General features: G+C 45.9%; 1 protein-coding gene across 2 annotated transcripts in view; it reads left to right on the forward strand.

Moving 5' to 3' along the window:
- The window catches only part of TNS2 (tensin 2), a 275,056-nt gene that overhangs the window by 202,285 nt on the left and 55,208 nt on the right, over positions 1 to 17,563 (forward strand). For both annotated transcript variants that reach the window (XM_063952083.1, XM_063952084.1), the window contains exons 13-18: positions 834 to 894; positions 997 to 1,081; positions 1,996 to 2,125; positions 2,814 to 2,879; positions 3,245 to 3,361; positions 6,164 to 7,594. In XM_063952083.1, the coding sequence (XP_063808153.1) occupies positions 834 to 894; positions 997 to 1,081; positions 1,996 to 2,125; positions 2,814 to 2,879; positions 3,245 to 3,361; positions 6,164 to 7,594 (1,890 nt within the window). The remainder of the gene's footprint in view (positions 1 to 833; positions 895 to 996; positions 1,082 to 1,995; positions 2,126 to 2,813; positions 2,880 to 3,244; positions 3,362 to 6,163; positions 7,595 to 17,563) is intronic.

Genomic DNA, 17,563 nt, shown 5'->3' on the forward strand with positions numbered 1-17,563 from the left:
GTTGTAACCTAGGATGCCTAGTTTCCATGATATCAGGCCCCAAATAAACCTGGCGTAACAGGGCTAGTGGTGGTATCACGGCATTTGTTGCTGAGGGTTAAACACGGGATGACTTCTATGGGTTTTACATAGTTCAGGTCACAAGGGTGTCTGGAAAATAGCGCAGGCATAATTGTATCTCATCACAGCTGACTGAACTGTCAGTCATTTGTAATGATGGCTGCACCCTGGCCTGCTTTGAAATTACCTTCCGCTTCTCTTTGTAGCCAAACTACAATCCATAACAAGAGGTACAATTTGAAATGACTGTGTTAATTAGAGGAATGATGCATCCTCACCATAGGAATGCATGGAAGAACATGCTGAAATACATCGTATGTGACTAAAATGAAGTGTAGTAATAAATCTCCCTAAGTATAAAGAAGAATAATACCCAGTAAATTGCTAAAGTATACTGTATGTCAGAGGTTGGCTACAGTGATTACATGCGTACGAGCACCTGTGCCCCTGGTGATGGCTTTCGTTTTTTCGTTTTGATGCCCATTGTGTAGCCCTTGTGTGAACTCCAGTTCTCCCTAATGGATGTCTGCCGCAGAGCTACTGTACTTACAGTCACCATCTGTTATCTTGTCATGCGCTTTCCATCTGCACATCTGCAGCAATAAATCTGTGGTATTTCACCTGTGTTATAGTAATCCTCCTTGTTTCGCTAGATCATTCCATGACATTCCTATCCATGCCACATAAAATACCAGGAATGGCAGGACCTTAATTCTCCATGTGGTGTGTTCATTCGTTTCATACTGATTTATTTGTTGTGTCTCTGCCTCCAGGATTTTGCCCTTTTCTAAAGATCTACCAGTCCATGCAGCTTGTCTACACCTCTGGGATCTAGTAAGTTCAATTTCTGGATCTTAACCAGTTTTATTTGTGGTGTTTTAAGTGTATCGCTGCTGCTATCCTTCTCCCCTCTCCTTTCTTCTTCTTCTCCTGTAGCTTAAGCCTGGGAGATGGCACAGGCCAGAAACGTCAGCTGTGCATTAGCTTGGAGCCGGCCTTACTCCTCAAAGGTGACATCATGGTATGTACTAGTGTGATATATACATGTTTACGCTAATATTAAGGCATTGGGAACATAACATTTGCAGCAATATATGTAGAGAAATAAGCCCAGTATAATAGGAAAATCACATGATCTGTGGTCTCCGTTGCACTGTGTAATAACGGCTGTATCATCTGACGGCAGAAGTGGCGCAAATACCCTTTCTCACGGTCGCTGCTGAATTATCAACTCTCTGGCTTCTTAGAATGTTCTAATTATTGATCTGCACGAACAATCCATGTTAGATATCATCCTATCCTTACTATTTCTGCCTATCCAGCTATTGAAGTCTAATACCCGCCTGGACCTGCATGTATCTAACCTGATGAAGTGGGCAGTGGCACGAAAACGCATCTTTTGATGTGTCTTTGTTAGTTATAAATCCTGCATGATCAATACCAATAAGTCAGGATTCAATCAGCGATCCACTTTCATATTTCATTTTTTCATAAAAAGAATGGAAATGAGAGATCGAGGATTACGTTTGTGAGCCACTCCTCTATATAGTTAAAATACCTCCATATAAGTCACACATGCCTGTGTAGTTACTTACTATGTAGTGTAGACCCCCGTCCCTTGCTACCATGACCCTTGTCCTGGAAGCAGTGATCATAATAGTGTTTGCTCCTCTCCTCCATACTGGTCTGTCCCCACTCGCAGCCCACCTCCCTTCATTCAAACTTTACTTACTTAGAAGCAAATCATGGGAATGGTACGCTCAGCCAATATGCTGTTCTCCAAAACAGAACTGCTTTCAGTGGAGAGATTCCCCAATCACTGTGAGAGACCAAGATGTAGCACCTATGGAACATGATCTGCTTTTCTACATGCTAGAGACCTAAAGAAAATATTGTGCTGCTCTGATAGCAAATATCTGTATGTGTTTGTCACAGGTGAAATGCTATCACAAGCGCTGCAAGCCTCACGATAGAGAAGTGCTCTTCAGACTTCAGTTTCATACATGTACAATCCATAACACTCATCTGTGCTTTAGTAAAGACCAGCTGGACTGCGCCAACACAGGTGAGAATACTGCAGCCGACGTACTATGTGCTGCGAAGCAGCTGTCAGCCATCAGCCATATGCTGAATAACATGGGTGAAAGGGAAGAGTGAGATTAGAGCAATTGGCAGACTGAATTCCTGGCCATGATTTAGGAGTAACAAGAACAATACTCTTGTGGTCTTTGATGCAATTGTGTTGCATGTTTACTGCAGGCTATTTTGTGAAATGAAAAGGACAGAATGTGGTTCCTTCATAGCTGGGCATTTTAGGATGCCACTGAGCTAGATTTAAGGTCTTTCATATAAGCCAGGCCCAGCTAATGTTCTGTGTGATTGTCAGCACTTGAATCCAGTTTCCAGGGTCCTGCTACTAGGCTATAGGCTTCTATCCATGTTGGACATACAGAACTATGCTCTTGAACAGAAGTTGACCCCTGAAGAATAAGCATAATGTAATTCTATTGTTTAATTAGTATTAAAGCAAAGTGGTAGGTGGAGAGGATTCATGTGCCATGTACCGTAGTGACTAGTGCAGTGTTTCGTAACCTCAGGCACACGAACAGTTCAGATTTTACCACACCTGTCATGACTGTAGTCTTATGATGTTATATACTTGTCTACCATTGGCGGAATAAAGCCAATCTCTCTGAGCATTTCTACTTGTTGGCCTTTCCATGTTCGTAACAATTGTCCTTCCCTTCTCCAAGATGACAAATTCCCAGATGATGCAGCTGTGGAATTTATATTTTCCTCTGGACAAGACAAAGCAAAAGGTAAGAGTGTTCCTCTTACCTACAGTATGTATAATATTTAATCTCACAATGTCTGTGTATTCGAGTAAAGTTCTAAAACCTGTAGTCTTTTGGCTCCAGAGTGGTCTTAAACCATTTATCACTCCTACGCCACAAGGTCCTGATGTTTACTTTTCTATTCATATAGATGCTCGTATTTGTCATGATACACAGCCATGAATTACTTAAATCCCAACATTTCTGTATAACTGACCCTCCACCTCAATTTATATTATAGAAACACATCTGTCTCCCACCTACACAACACTCAGCTGTTACTGTACGTACGCCTTCCTTCCTGTAGTCCACTCATTACCTCCTGTGTCTCTGTGTATCCCACATTAAAGGGCGAGAGGTATTCCACAAGGATCCCAGCATTTCAGTGGATTATGACATTACTGATCCACTTGTCCGTTACGACTCCTACGAGAACCTGAACGTTAACCACGAGGACAGTCTGGAGGGTGAGTTTACCATGTCAGATATAGGCACAAAAGCTGTATTATTCTTTACTGTACAGTCACGGAGATGTCTTTAGCACGTTGTCACTTGCACAAACTACCCTGGGAGAGAGACATAGCGCATCTTTGCAACGATTAGCAAATGAGCAACAGTCTCATAGACCCCGTTACTTTGTCTTTGTGGTTAACTTTACAGTGCCCTAAAATTGCTGGGGGCTTTTTTTTAATACAATTAATTTTTTTAATGCATACAAGTCTTTCATGTCTATGTGACTAATGCTGATGACTCACTGAGAAAGGACACAGACTAGATGCAGAAATAATTTAGTCTAGTCTAGGTCTGCACAAGCATTTCTCGTACATAAACAGATATTTATCTTAAGCTGTAATAAAAGCAAGTGAATGTTAGATATGTATATGTTACAGGTATTGTGCAAAATCTAAGCATTCTATAAAGTACTGAGCCTATGCTCTACCTGTAACACCAGTTTTCCTCTCTCAGGGGTAGAGTTACTTAAACTTTTAAAAAGATGAAGCAGATGTGTTGCCCATAGCAACCTGTCACATTCTAGTTTTCATGTGCAGTATAGAAAATTATAGCTAGACTCTGGTTGCCGTGGGCAACACTTCCACTTCCTTTATAAAAGGTCCAGTGAATCTACACCTTGGGGCCTGATTAAGGATTGGATGTAAATTCAACTGTGGGCCGCTCAAATCAAAAGTGCACATAGGGGTCTATTCAGTGCCTATCAGATCCTCACCGACGGAGAGGATCCAACAGTCCAGTATTCAATTTGCTGCAATTTCCGACAGGATTTTGTCCGTTTTCAACAATGCCGATCCTACTTTTTTTTTTTTTAAGTTGGATTGACATTGGGGGTAATTCCAAGTTGATCGCAGCAGGAAATTTTTTAGCAGTTGGGCAAAACCATGTGCACTGCAGGGGGGGCAGATATAACATTTGCAGAGAGAGTTAGATTTGGGTTGGTTATTTTGTTTCTGTGCAGGGTAAATACTCGCTGCTTTATTTTTACACTGCAATTTAGATTGCAGATTGAACTCACCACACCCAAATCTATCTCTCTCTGCACATGTTATATCTGCCTCCCCTGCAGTGCACATGGTTTTGCCCAACTGCTAAAAAATTTCCTGCTGCGATCAACTTGGAATTATCCCCATTGTCGGAAACGGGCAAAAAAACTGTAGGAATTGCCCGCAAATCCGACAAAACGTGGATCCGTGTCTAATCCGCCGATCCACGTGTTTTTTGACAAGTCCGATTTTTCTAAAAGTTGGAAAAATCACACTATAATTAAATAGGTCGCATCCAAATTTGACCTAAAAAAAGTAGGAAAGTGCAGTTTTTCCGACTTTTTTTAAAAAATTTGACAGTAATTCAATAGACCCCATAGTAAAAAAAAAAATACATGGAGACACTGAATTGTAATCTTTTTCAATGAAATACAGACCAGAATCCATATTTTGTTATCTTAATAGTTGCCTGAATTTCTTCTTTGTATATATAGTCCATTTCAAAAATTATTTCTTTGTATATATAGTCCATTTAAAAAATAACCCTTTGAAAAGCTCATTCTTAGGGAATAAGAAAAAGAAAAGTTTAAGGTGGCAAGTTAACTAAGGTGGGAGTTTTTTTTATAGCTGGTGATGTTGCCAATAGCAACCAATCAGATTCTATATATTATCTTCTAGAAGCAGCTATGTAGAATCTGATTGGTTGCTATGAGCAAAATCACCAGTTATAAAAAAACCTACCACCTTAGTCAATTTACCCCTTAGACTTTTCTTAAATCTGTTTAGTTCTATAGCAGTAGTAAGAAAATTATGTTCTATGTCATGGTACACTCATGGGGTGTAGTATGGTATGCCGGCGGCCGGGCTCCCGGCGACCAGCATACCGGCGCCGGGAGCCCGACTGCCGGCATTCCAACAGTGTGGCGAGCGCAAATAAGCCCCTTGCGGGCTCGCTGCACTCGCCACGCTGCGGGCACGGTATACTGTGCGCCGGGATCCCGACATTCGGCAACCTGGAGACCACCCCACTCATGGACTAAGTAACTTGTATCATAAACCTTTATCAGTATCTTGTAGGAATCATGATGACATGGAGGGAATTCAATTGTTTTTGGGCACCTGTTAGTAATGGGCATCCAACAGGGGATATTTCATTGTTTTGCTAATAGGTGTGAGTGCCGAGTGCGCCCATTACTTGCCGTGCCCATATGCACCGGGTCTAGATGTGCAAAGCAGCTAAACCCATGCAAAGTACTGCGTTTGCTGTGTTTGGTCACCCAAAAGACAGACTTTGAGCTTATTTCTGCCTGCCACCTCAGGCGGGTATGAGCATAAATAATGGGCGCCCATGGACCTAGTACCCATTGGCAAAACAGTTGAATACCGCCTATTGTACGCCCATTACTTACGGACGCTCAAAAACAATTGAAATCCCCCCTATAGCTTTAAAAAAAAAATCTCTAAATAAAATAATACTGTATATAAGTTAGTGTGAGAGACATTTGCCAGTAAAAAAAACTATTGTGTTACACTTTTGGTTGGTTATTCATGCATGGCATTAATAATTTTGATGTTCTATTCAGACCGTATAAAGGTACTTTTATAGTTCCATTAGTACTTAGTTTTGTTAATAAAAAATACTCATTTTGTTTTAGTTGTGAATATCTTCTGTATCACAGTTCTGCAGACTTTGTTTTACATTGATCTTTTTATATCCCTCGCAAGTCTTAAGCATTTCCCATCTTAGATTTTTAATTCTTTTGTTATGTCTAGATCTCCGTCACACCCGTGGGCCGGTGGATGGCAGCCTGTATGCCCGTGTGAACAAGAAGAGCACACCGTTGGCATCTACTAATGGAAGTCCTGAGCAACATGGGCGTCTTCTGTCCGTTAGCAGTGATTCTGGGCACTCCTCTGCTCCTACTGAGAGGTTGGAGGAGACTCCACAGAAAGCTTTGCCAACAGCAGCTGAGCAAGAAGACCTAAATAAACTTTTGGGTGGTTTTGGGGTTAACGTAAAACAGGAGGGAGAGCCACAGTACTCCCAGGTTTTGAAACATGAGCAAGCAGTGACACAAAACGGACACCAAAGACAAAAAATGGATGAAAGACCTCAAGATTTGCAGCATCGGGATCATCCGGATGGGATAAATCAAAACATTCAGGCAAAGATGGCAAGAGAAGCAAGACTCCAGTACTCACCACAGTGGTCTGGAGTGTCTGATGAAGGAACATCACAAAGTTTGCCTTTGACCTCTGCATCCTGGGAGGAGCAGAGAGAGTCATCCGGCGGGACTCACTGGGATGGCCAAAGAGATCATGAGGCAGCCATTTTGGAAGAAGAGATGGGGCAGTTTGGAGGCCTAGCTATGTATCCTGGAAGGAGGCCTTTATTATCTAGGCATTGTTCCTGCAGGTTAGGGTATGCTGGCCCCAACATTGAGGGACCCCCTAACAGATCTTATTTCAGAGGAGAAGGCTTCCTTGATCCACGAGGTGAACCAGGAGCAGGTGCAGTATTGCAAGGTGGTCACTATCCAGCATTGTATGGTGATCAAGACAGAAGAAGATTGTACCGTTCATTGTCGGAAGGTCCCCAGCATTACCCCAACCAAACACAGAGCCCACCAAAGAGAGGCAGTTTGAGAGAAAACCGCCAATACATATGCCAACCACCTCGTCATGAACACGTTTTCCCTCCAATGTGCCCCTGTTCTCACTGTCAAAGCACAGCTTGCTACCCTGTACCCAACATGTGGTCTCTGGAAGGAGGCAAAATACCACCAATGCAACCTTTTCATCGAGGAGAGCTCCCATCACACTTGTCACAACCTTATGGGCAAAGTTCACAACACAACCATGATATTGCACCTCCCTTCCAGGTTCCTCTGGATAAGATGCACTATGGATTCTCTATTCCACATGGCGAAGATTCTCTACATTTTACCCATTTCCCGGATGCTGGATATGGACATATTTACCCACATTTCCTGCACCCTTCTTATCTCCCAACTAAATGCCCTCCTAATGGTTATGGTGCCCATGCCTTATCCACATGTATGCCCTCCTATAATCAGGCTGGTGGCCAGTCTCCTCCAAGCTCAGTGTCTCCTATTGTTACCACCAGTTGTGCCCCTCGGAGAGTGAGCGGTGATAACATGTCTGCAGGCAGCACCGGTGAGCTGACACCTCCTCAGCAACAAGGTAAGTAGTGTGCGACTAAACTCCTATTGTTATATTGCATGTCCAGTCATTAGTTTGCATGTCGCTTGTGTGAGCTAAAATGACCACAGAAATGTTCTAATGTCACAGCTGTCATGTCATTAGTCTTCATAACTGAAGTTATGGTCAAAGGTGTCAACAGACTACAAATAGAGTGTGAATACCCAGTGCAATCTTTATGCATGATTGTACCAATTTAAATGCTAAAAGGCCCCATACACTTATGTGACAAGTCCGATCGTCATGTCACAGGCGATCACCTCGACAGCCTCCCGGGCGTCAGGATCGCCCAAGATACATTGTATGCCGTCCTTTTGCATACGTTGTATCGTGGGCGATCCCGGCCATGCCTGCGGGGTCGGACATGATCGCTAGTGCAGCACGGTCACTCTAGAGGATCCGATCCGATGCTCACGGGTACGCGGATCGGGAGCACCTCAAAAATGCCCGATTTCATACAATATATCGGGCAGAATGCCCGAAATCTGATGAAATCGGGCATTATTGTTCTACTGTATGGGGCCCTTTAGGGTGGTGAGTGCGTTAGACGAATGTTGTATAACAAGCACTTTAAACCTGCTATAGTGAGTAATAAAGCCAGAAAATAGAAAACCACACAGAAATAATGAAAAAACAACAGAAACCTAGAGAGCACAATAAGCAGGGTTAATGTAGACATTTTGGGTAATAACTTCCACAGGTTATATATTCCATCCACAAAACATACCAGGTGAGGCAGCTGTCTTGAGCGCACTATGTAGGGATTAGCCTGGGTGGAATTGTTTACGCCTAGAAGAGATAACACAAAATGGTTGATTGCAGCGTCCTAACGCTATAGGAGTAGGGTCCACACCATAACAGTCAGGTCCATGGATTTTTCATCCCATCCACGAGCATACCAGGAACCAGCCATGTTGGGCGCACTACTGAAGGTTACACTGCTGGAGATAAGCCGTACAAGGACCCAAGGCATACATGCGGAAAACTGACATGTGTAGCATTATAATATTTCCTGCATGAATAGATCCAAGTGAAGTACATCTGCCCACGGAGGATGCACTTCGGTGAAGCTATAGCACACAGTGGGGCAGAAGTACATGGTAAAAGGCAGGGAACAGTACATAGAGCAAACAGTGATGCACTTCAGGCACAGTCCGTGGTGGAACCTCGTGCTGACTGATGGAGAGAGCAGGGGCACAGAGGGCAGGATGGTGGCCTGGCGTGGTGGGGCAGGCAGAAAGTAGGTAATCCACGGAGTCAGCATGTAGGCTCCTATTGCAAGAACGGTGGTTGAGACGTCTGGTGGTCAGGTAGTCTCTGCAGGCGGTATAAGGTTACATACATAGTTGTTACATAGTTGTTGAGGTTGAAAAAAGACAAATGTCCATCGAGTTCAACCTACTGTACATTACATTTTTTTTTTTTTTTTAATATTAATTAAATGCTGTATCCCTGGATATTTTTTTTCCGCTAGGAATTTATCTACTCCATTTTTAAACTTATTGATTGAGTCCACCATTACTACCTTCTCTGGCAGAGAATTCCAAATCCTTACTGCTCTTACTGTGAAGAATCCTTTTCTCTGTTGGGTATGGAATTTTTTGGAAGGTTAACTTCATGGTCGAGGGTGACGGCAGCGGGGTGCAGAAAGGCCGGGTGCTTGGCATCCAGATCACACATTATCCACTAATGCTGTTACAGGTTGTGTCAAGTGTGTTGCAGAACCTGTACTGAAATCTGCTTTGAGATCTCACAACCAATTAACTGCATACTACATGGATTGTTTAAATTAAATGGATTGTTCAGTACTATAGGCTGCAAGCTTGTGATCAGGTCCCTCTTGGCTGTTATTACCCAGCTTTGCTTTATGGGAAGGACTCGATATCCCGACAACTATTATCCCTCTTGGGGTGTCCACGACACCCCTGGAGGGAGAATAATAGGATTTCTCTGACGTCCTAGTGGATGCTGGGAACTCCGTAAGGACCATGGGAAATAGACGGGCTCCGCAGGAGACTGGGCACTCTAAAAGAAAGATTAGGTACTATCTGGTGTGCACTGGCTCCTCCCACTATGACCCTCCTCCAGACCTCAGTTAGATTTCTGTGCCCGGCCGAGCTGGATGCACACTAGGGGCTCTCCTGAGCTCCTAGAAAGAAAGTTTATTTTAGGTTTTTTATTTTACAGTGAGACCTGCTGGCAACAGGCTCACTGCATCGAGGGACTAAGGGGAGAATAAGCGAACCTACCTGCTTGCAGCTAGCTTGGGCTTCTTAGGCTACTGGACACCATTAGCTCCAGAGGGATCGACCGCAGGACCCGTCCTTGGTGTTCGTTCCCGGAGCCGCGCCGCCGTCCCCCTTACAGAGCCAGAAGCACGAAGATGGTCCGGAAAATCGGCGGCAGAAGACTTCAGTCTTCACCAAGGTAGCGCACAGCACTGCAGCTGTGCGCCATTGCTTCTCATGTACACCTCACACTCCGGTCACTGATGGGTGCAGGGCGCTGGGGGGGGGGCGCCCTGAGCAGCAATAAAAACACCTTGGCTGGCAAAATAATCACAATATATAGCCCCAGAGGCTATATATGTGATAAATACCCCTGCCAGAATCCATAAAAAAGCGGGAGAAAAGTCTGCGAAAAAGGGGCGGAGCTATCTCCCTCAGCACACTGGCGCCATTTTCTCTTCATAGTGCAGCTGGAAGACAGCTCCCCAGGCTCTCCCCTGTAGTTTGCAGGCTCAAAGGGTTAAAAAGAGAGGGGGGGCACTAAATTTAGGCGCAATATTGTATATACAAGCAGCTATTGGGAAAAATTCACTCAATATAGTGTTAATCCCTAAATTATATAGCGCTCTGGTGTGTGCTGGCATACTCTCTCTCTGTCTCCCCAAAGGGCTGTGTGGGGTCCTGTCCTCAGTCAGAGCATTCCCTGTGTGTGTGCGGTGTGTCGGTACGGCTGTGTCGACACGTTTGATGAGGAGGCTTATGTGGTGGCAGAGCAGATGCCGATAAATGTGATGTCGCCCCCTGTGGGGCCGACACCAGAGTGGATGGATAGGTGGAAGGTATAAACCGACAGTGTCAACTCCTTACATAAAAGGATGGATGACGTAACAGCTGTGGGACAGCCGGCTTCTCAGCCCGCGCCTGCCCAGGCGTCTCAAAGGCCATCAGGGGCTCAAAAACGCCCGCTCCCTCAGATGGCAGACACAGATGTCGACACGGAGTCTGACTCCAGTGTCGACGAGGTTGAGACATATGCACAATCCACTAGGAACATCCGTTACATGATCCCGGCAATAAAAAATGTGTTACACATTTCTGACATTAACCCTAGTACCACTAAAAAAGGGTTTTATGTTTGGGGAGAAAAAGCAGGCAGTGTTTTGTTCCCCCATCAAATGAGTGAATGAAGTGTGAAAAAGCGTGGGTTCCCCCGATAAGAAACTGGTAATTTCTAAAAAGTTACTGATGGCGTACCCTTTCCCGCCAGAGGATAAGTTACGCTGGGAGATATCCCCTAGGGTGGATAAGGCGCTCACACGTTTGTCAAAAAAGGTGGCACTGCCGTCTTAGGATACGGCCACTTTGAAGGTACCTGCTGATAAAAAGCAGGAGGCTATCCTGAAGTCTGTATTTACACACTCAGGTACTAGACTGAGACCTGCAGATAGTGCTGCTGCAGTGTGGTCTGTGACCCTGTCAAACAGGGATACTATTTTGCGAACATAAGAGCATATTAAAGACGTCGTCTTATATATGAGGGATGCACAGAGGGATATTTTGCCGGCTGGCTTTCAGAATTAATGCAATGTCCATTCTGTCAGGAGGGTATTAGAGACCCGACACTGGACAGGTGATGCTGACTTTAAAAGGCACATAGAGCCTTATAAGGGTGAGGAATTGTTTGGGGATGGTCTCTGGGACCTCGTATCCACAGCAACAGCTGGGAAGAAAAATTTTTACCTCAGGTTTCCTCACAGCCTAAGAAAGCACTGTATTATCAGGTACGGTCCTTTCGGCTTCAGAAAAGCAAGCGGGTCAAAGGCGCTTCCTTTCTGCACAGAGACGAGGGAAGAGGGAAAAAGCTGCACCAGTCAGCCAATTCCCAGAATCAAAATTCTTCCCCCGCTTCCTCTGAGTCCACCGCATGATGCGGGGGCTCCACAGGCGTAGCCAGTTACGGTGGGGGGCCGCCTCAAAAATTTCAGCGATCAGTGGGCTCGCTCACAGGTGGATCCCTGGATCCTTCAAGTAGTATCTCAGGGGTACAAGCTGGAATTCGAGGCGCCGTTTCCTCAAATCTGCCTTGCCGACAACTCCCTCAGGCAGGGAGGCTGTGCTAGAGGCAATTCACAAGCTGTATTCCCAGCAGGTGATAGTCAAGGTGCCCCTACTTCAACAAGGACGGGGTTACTATTCCACACTGTTTGTGGTACCGAAACCGGACGGTTCGGTGAGACCCATTTTAAATTTGAAATCCTTGAACACATACATAAAAAAATTCAAGTTCAAGATGGAATCGCTCAGGGCGGTTATTGCAAGCCTGGAGGAGGGGGATTACATGGTATCCCTGGACATCAAGGATGCTTACCTACATGTCCCCATTTACCATCCTCACCAGGAGTACCTCAGATTTGTGGTACAGGATTGCCATTACCAATTCCAAACACTGCCGTTTAGACTGTCCACGGCACCGAGGGTCTTTACCAAGGTAATGGCAGAAATGATGATACTCCTTCGAAAAAAGGGAGTTTTAATTATCCCGTACTTGGACGATCTCCTTATAAAGGCGAGGTCCAAGGAGCAGTTGTTGGTCGGAGTAGCACTATCTCGGGAAGTGCTACAACAGCACGGATGGATTCTAAACATTCCAAAGTCACAGCTGGTTCCTACCACACGCCTACTGTTCCTGGGGATGGTTCTGGACACAGAACAGAAAAAAGTGTTTCTCCCGCAGGAGAAAGCCAAGGAGCTGTCATCTCTAGTCAGAGACCTCCTGAAACCAAAACAGGTATCGGTGCATCACTGCACACGAGTCCTGGGAAAAATGGTAGCTTCTTACGAAGCAAATTCCATTCGGCAGGTTCCATGCAAGAACCTCTCAGTGGGACCTCTTGGACAAGTGGTTGGGATCGCATCTTCAGATGCATCGGCTGATAACCCTGTCTCCAAGGACCAGGGTATCTCTACTGTGGTGGCTGCAGAGTGCTCATCTTCAAGAGGGCCGCAGATTCGGCATACAGGACTGGGTCCTGGTAACCACGGATGCCAGCCTTCGAGGCTGGGGGGCAGTCACACAGGGAAGAAATTTCCAAGGACTTTGGTCAAGTCAGGAGTCGTCCCTACACATAAATATTCTGGAACTGAGGGCCATTTACAATGCCCTAAGTCTGGCAAGGCCTCTGCTTCAAAACCAGCCGGTACTGATCCAATCAGACAACATCACGGCAGTCGCCCATGTAAACCGACAGGGCGGCACAAGAAGCAGGATGGCGATGGCAGAAGCCACAAGGTTTCTCCGATGGGCGGAAAATCACGTCTTAGCACTGTCAGCAGTGTTCATTCCGGGAGTGGACAACTGGGAAGCAGACTTCCTCAGCAGACACGACCTACACCCGGGAGAGTGGGGACTTCATCCAGAAGTCTTCCAACTGTTGGTAAACCGTTGGGAAAGGCCACAGGTGGACATGATGGCGTCCCGCCTAAACAAAAAACTAGATATTGCGCCAGGTCAAGGGACCCTCAGGCAATAGCTGTGGACGCTCTAGTGACACCGTGGGTGTACCAGTCGGTTTATGTATTCCCTCCTCTGCCTCTCATACCAAAGGTACTGAGAATAATAAGAAAACGAGGAGTAAGAACGATACTCGTGGTTCCGGATTGGCCAAGAAGAGCTTGGTACCCAGAACTTCAAGAAATGATATCAGAGGACCCATGGCCTCTACCGCTCAGACAGGATCTGCTACAGCAGGGGCCCTGTCTGTTCCAAGACTTACCGCGGCTGCGTTTGACGGCATGGCGGTTGAATTCCGGATCCTAAAGGAAAAGGGCATTCCGGAGGAAGTCATTCCTACGCTGATAAAAGCCAGGAAAGAAGTAACCGCAAACCATTATCACCGTATTTGGCGAAAATATGTTGCGTGGTGTGAGGCCAGGAAGGCCCCAACAGAGGAATTTCAGCTGGGTCGTTTTCTGCACTTCCTACAGTCAGGAGTGACTATGGGCCTAAACTTGGGTTCCATTAAGGTCCAGATTTCGGCTCTGTCGATTTTCTTCCAGAAAGAACTGGCTTCACTGCCTGGAGTTCAGACATTTGTAAAGGGAGTGCTACATATTCAGCCCCCCTTTTGTGCCTCCTGTGGCACCTTGGGATCTCAACGTGGTGTTGAGTTTCCTAAAATCACATTGGTTTGAGCCACTTAAAACTGTGGATTTGAAATATCTCACGTGGAAAGTGGTCATGTTATTGGCCTTGGCTTTGGCCAGGCGTGTGTCAGAATTGGCGGCTTTGTCATGTAAAAGCCCTTATCTGATTTTCCATATGGATAGGGCAGAATTGAGGACTCGTCCCCAGTTTCTCCCTAAGGTGGTATCAGCTTTTCACTTGAACCAACCTATTGTAGTGCCTGCGGCTACTAGGGACTTGGAAGATTCCAAGTTACTGGACGTAGTCAGGGCCTTAAAAATTTATATTCCAGGACGGCTGGAGTCGGGAAAACTGACTCGCTTTTTATCCTGTAGGCACCCAACAAAATAGGTGCTCCTGCTTCTAAGCAGTCTATTGCTCGCTGAATTTGTAGCACAATTCAGCTGGAGCATTCTGCGGCTGGATTGCCGCATCCTAAATCAGTAAAAGCCCATTCCACGAGGAAAGTGGGCTCATCTTGGGCGGCTGCCCGAGGGGTCTCGGCTTTACAACTTTGCCGAGCTGCAACTTGGTCAGGGGCAAACACGTTTGCTAAATTCTACAAATTTGATACCCTGGCTGAGGAGGACCTTGAGTTCTCTCATTCGGTGCTGCAGAGTCATCCGCACTCTCCCGCCCGTTTGGGAGCTTTGGTATAATCCCCATGGTCCTTACGGAGTCCCCAGCATCCACTAGGACGTCAGAGAAAATAAGATTTTACTCACCGGTAAATCTATTTCTCGTAGTCCGTAGTGGATGCTGGGCGCCCATCCCAAGTGCGGATTGTCTGCAATACTTGTATGTAGTTATTGCCTAACTAAAGGGTTATTGTTGAGCCATCTGTTGAGAGGCTCAGTTATATTTCATACTGTTAACTGGGTATAGTATCACGAGTTATACGGTGTGATTGGTGTGGCTGGTATGAGTCTTACCCGGGATTCAAAATCCTTCCTTATTGTGTCAGCTCTTCCGGGCACAGTATCCTAACTGAGGTCTGGAGGAGGGTCATAGTGGGAGGAGCCAGTGCACACCAGATAGTACCTAATCTTTCTTTTAGAGTGCCCAGTCTCCTGCGGAGCCCGTCTATTCCCCATGGTCCTTACGGAGTTCCCAGCATCCACTACGGACTACGAGAAATAGATTTACCGGTGAGTAAAATCTTATTTTTAATTACCTACCGGTAAATCCTTTTCTCGTAGTCTGTAGAGGATACTGGGGATCCATTTAGTACCATGGGGTATAGACTGGTCCACTAGGAGCCATGGGCACTTTAAGAATTTGATAGTGTTGGCTGGCTCCTCCCTCTTTTCCCCTTCTACCAGACTCAGTCTAGGAAACTGTGCCCGAGGAGACGGACATACTTTGAGAGAAGGATATAAAAGGATAGTGGTGAGATTACGAACCAGCACAGACAAACAAGAGGAAATCTAAGCTAACCAAACTTGAAACAGGAACAACAACAGCTGAACCAAACAACAATACTTAACCAAGTAACAGTGCAGGAAGAACGAAGCACAAGGCGGGTGCCCAGTATCCTCTATGGACAGGCGCGGACTGGCCCACAGGGGTACAGGAGAAACCACCAGTAGGCCCAACTGCCTGGGGGCCCCTCCTCCTCTAGGGATCAGGTTCTAGACTGTGTACTTGAATCATATATTATACATATGTTACCTTGCACAGGATTATGACATATTCTCTATAGTACATTGCTGGCATTAATCTGGCACATTATCATGCATGCACTAGTATTAATTACTATATAAATTATCAAGGAGTCCAGATCAGGTACTCTATAATGGTTAGCCAAACCTCTGTGGAGGCTGGGCACACCTCTAATCATGGGCCCCTACCACTGCATACCCCCGGTTGGCCCTTCATGCTCCAGTCCGACACTGTCTACGGACTATGAGAAAGGATTTACCATTAGGTAATTAAAATCCTATTTTATCTTACATCCTAGAGGATACTGGGGATCCATTTAGTGCCATGGGGAAGTACCAAAGCTCCCAAACAAGGTGGGAGAGTTCCTGCAGAACTGATTGACCAAACTGAAGGTCCTTAGAGGCCAAAGTATCGAACTTGTAGAACTTTGCGAATGTGTTCGACCTCGACCAAGTAGCTGCTCGGCAGAGCTATAAGGCCGAGACACCACGGGCAGCTGCCCAAGAAGAACCCACCGACCTAGTCGAGTGGGTCTGTACAGATTTAGGAACCAGCAATCCTGCTGTAGAATAAGCATGCTGGATAGTGAGCATGATCCAGCGCTCAATTGACTGCTTTGAAGCAGGACATCCAATCTTATTGGGATCGTAAAGAACAAAGAGCGAGTCCGATTTCCTGTGACAAGCTGTTCTCTTCACATATACCTTCAAAGCCCTCACATCATCCAAAGACTTTGAAGTAACAGAGGTGTCGGTACCAACCAGAAACACAATAGGTTGGTTGATGTGAAACGCAGACAACACCTTAGGAAGAAATTGCTGACAAGTCCTGAGTTCAGCCCTATCCTCATGGAAAATTAAATAGGGACTTTTGTGAGACAACGCCCCCAGTTCCGACACACGTCTGGCTGAAGCCAAGGCCAACAGTGTGACAGTCTTCCACGTAAGATATTTTACATCTACCTCCTGTAACGGTTCAAACCAGTCCGATTGGAGGAACTGCAGCACCAAATTGAGATCCCAAGGTGCCATGGGAGGCACAAAGGGAGGTTGGATGTGCAGAACACCTTTCAAGAATGTCTGGACCTCAGGAAGAGAAGCCAATTGTGTCTGAAAGAAAATGGACAAGGCCGAAATCTGGACTTTTATGGAGCCCAAACTTAGGCCCACATCCACACCCGACTGCAGTAAAAGCAGTCAACGTCCTAGATGAAATTCCACCGCAGAATATTTTCTGCTCTCACACCAAGAGACGTATTTCTTCCAAATACAGTGGTAATGTTTAGACGTTACCCCCTTCCTGGCTTGGATCATAGTCGGGATGACCTTGTCAACTTCCATGCCGTGAAACATAGCCGTGGTAAGTCTTGATAGACGAACGGGCCCTGTTGCAGAAGATCCTCGCGAAGAGGCAGAGGCCACGGATCTTCAAGGAGCATCTCCAGAAGGTCCGCGTACCAGGCCCTTCTTGGCCAGTCCGGAGCAATGAGTATTGCTTGAACCTTTTCCCTTTTTTATTCTTTTTAGAATTCTTGGGATCAGAGGAAGTGGAGGAAACACGTACACCATCTGATAGACCCATGGAGTCGTCAGAGCATCTACCGCCATTGCCTGTGGGTCTCTCGACCTGGAACAATACCGCTTGAGCTTCTTGTTGAGACGAGAGGCCATCATGTTGATTTGTGGATGTCCCCATCGACGTGTCAAGCACCTGAACACCTCCTGGTGAAGGCCCCACTCCACCGGCTGCAGGTCATGTCTGCTGAGGAAGTCTGCTTCCCAGTTGTCTACTCCCGGAATGAAGCCTGCCGGCAACGCCGCAACGTGTTTTTCTGCCCAGAGGAGAATCCTTGACACCTCTGACATTGCGGCTCTGCTT

Source organism: Pseudophryne corroboree, chromosome 2, assembly GCF_028390025.1.
Source record: "Pseudophryne corroboree isolate aPseCor3 chromosome 2, aPseCor3.hap2, whole genome shotgun sequence".
Classification (NCBI taxonomy): Eukaryota; Metazoa; Chordata; class Amphibia; order Anura; family Myobatrachidae; genus Pseudophryne; species Pseudophryne corroboree.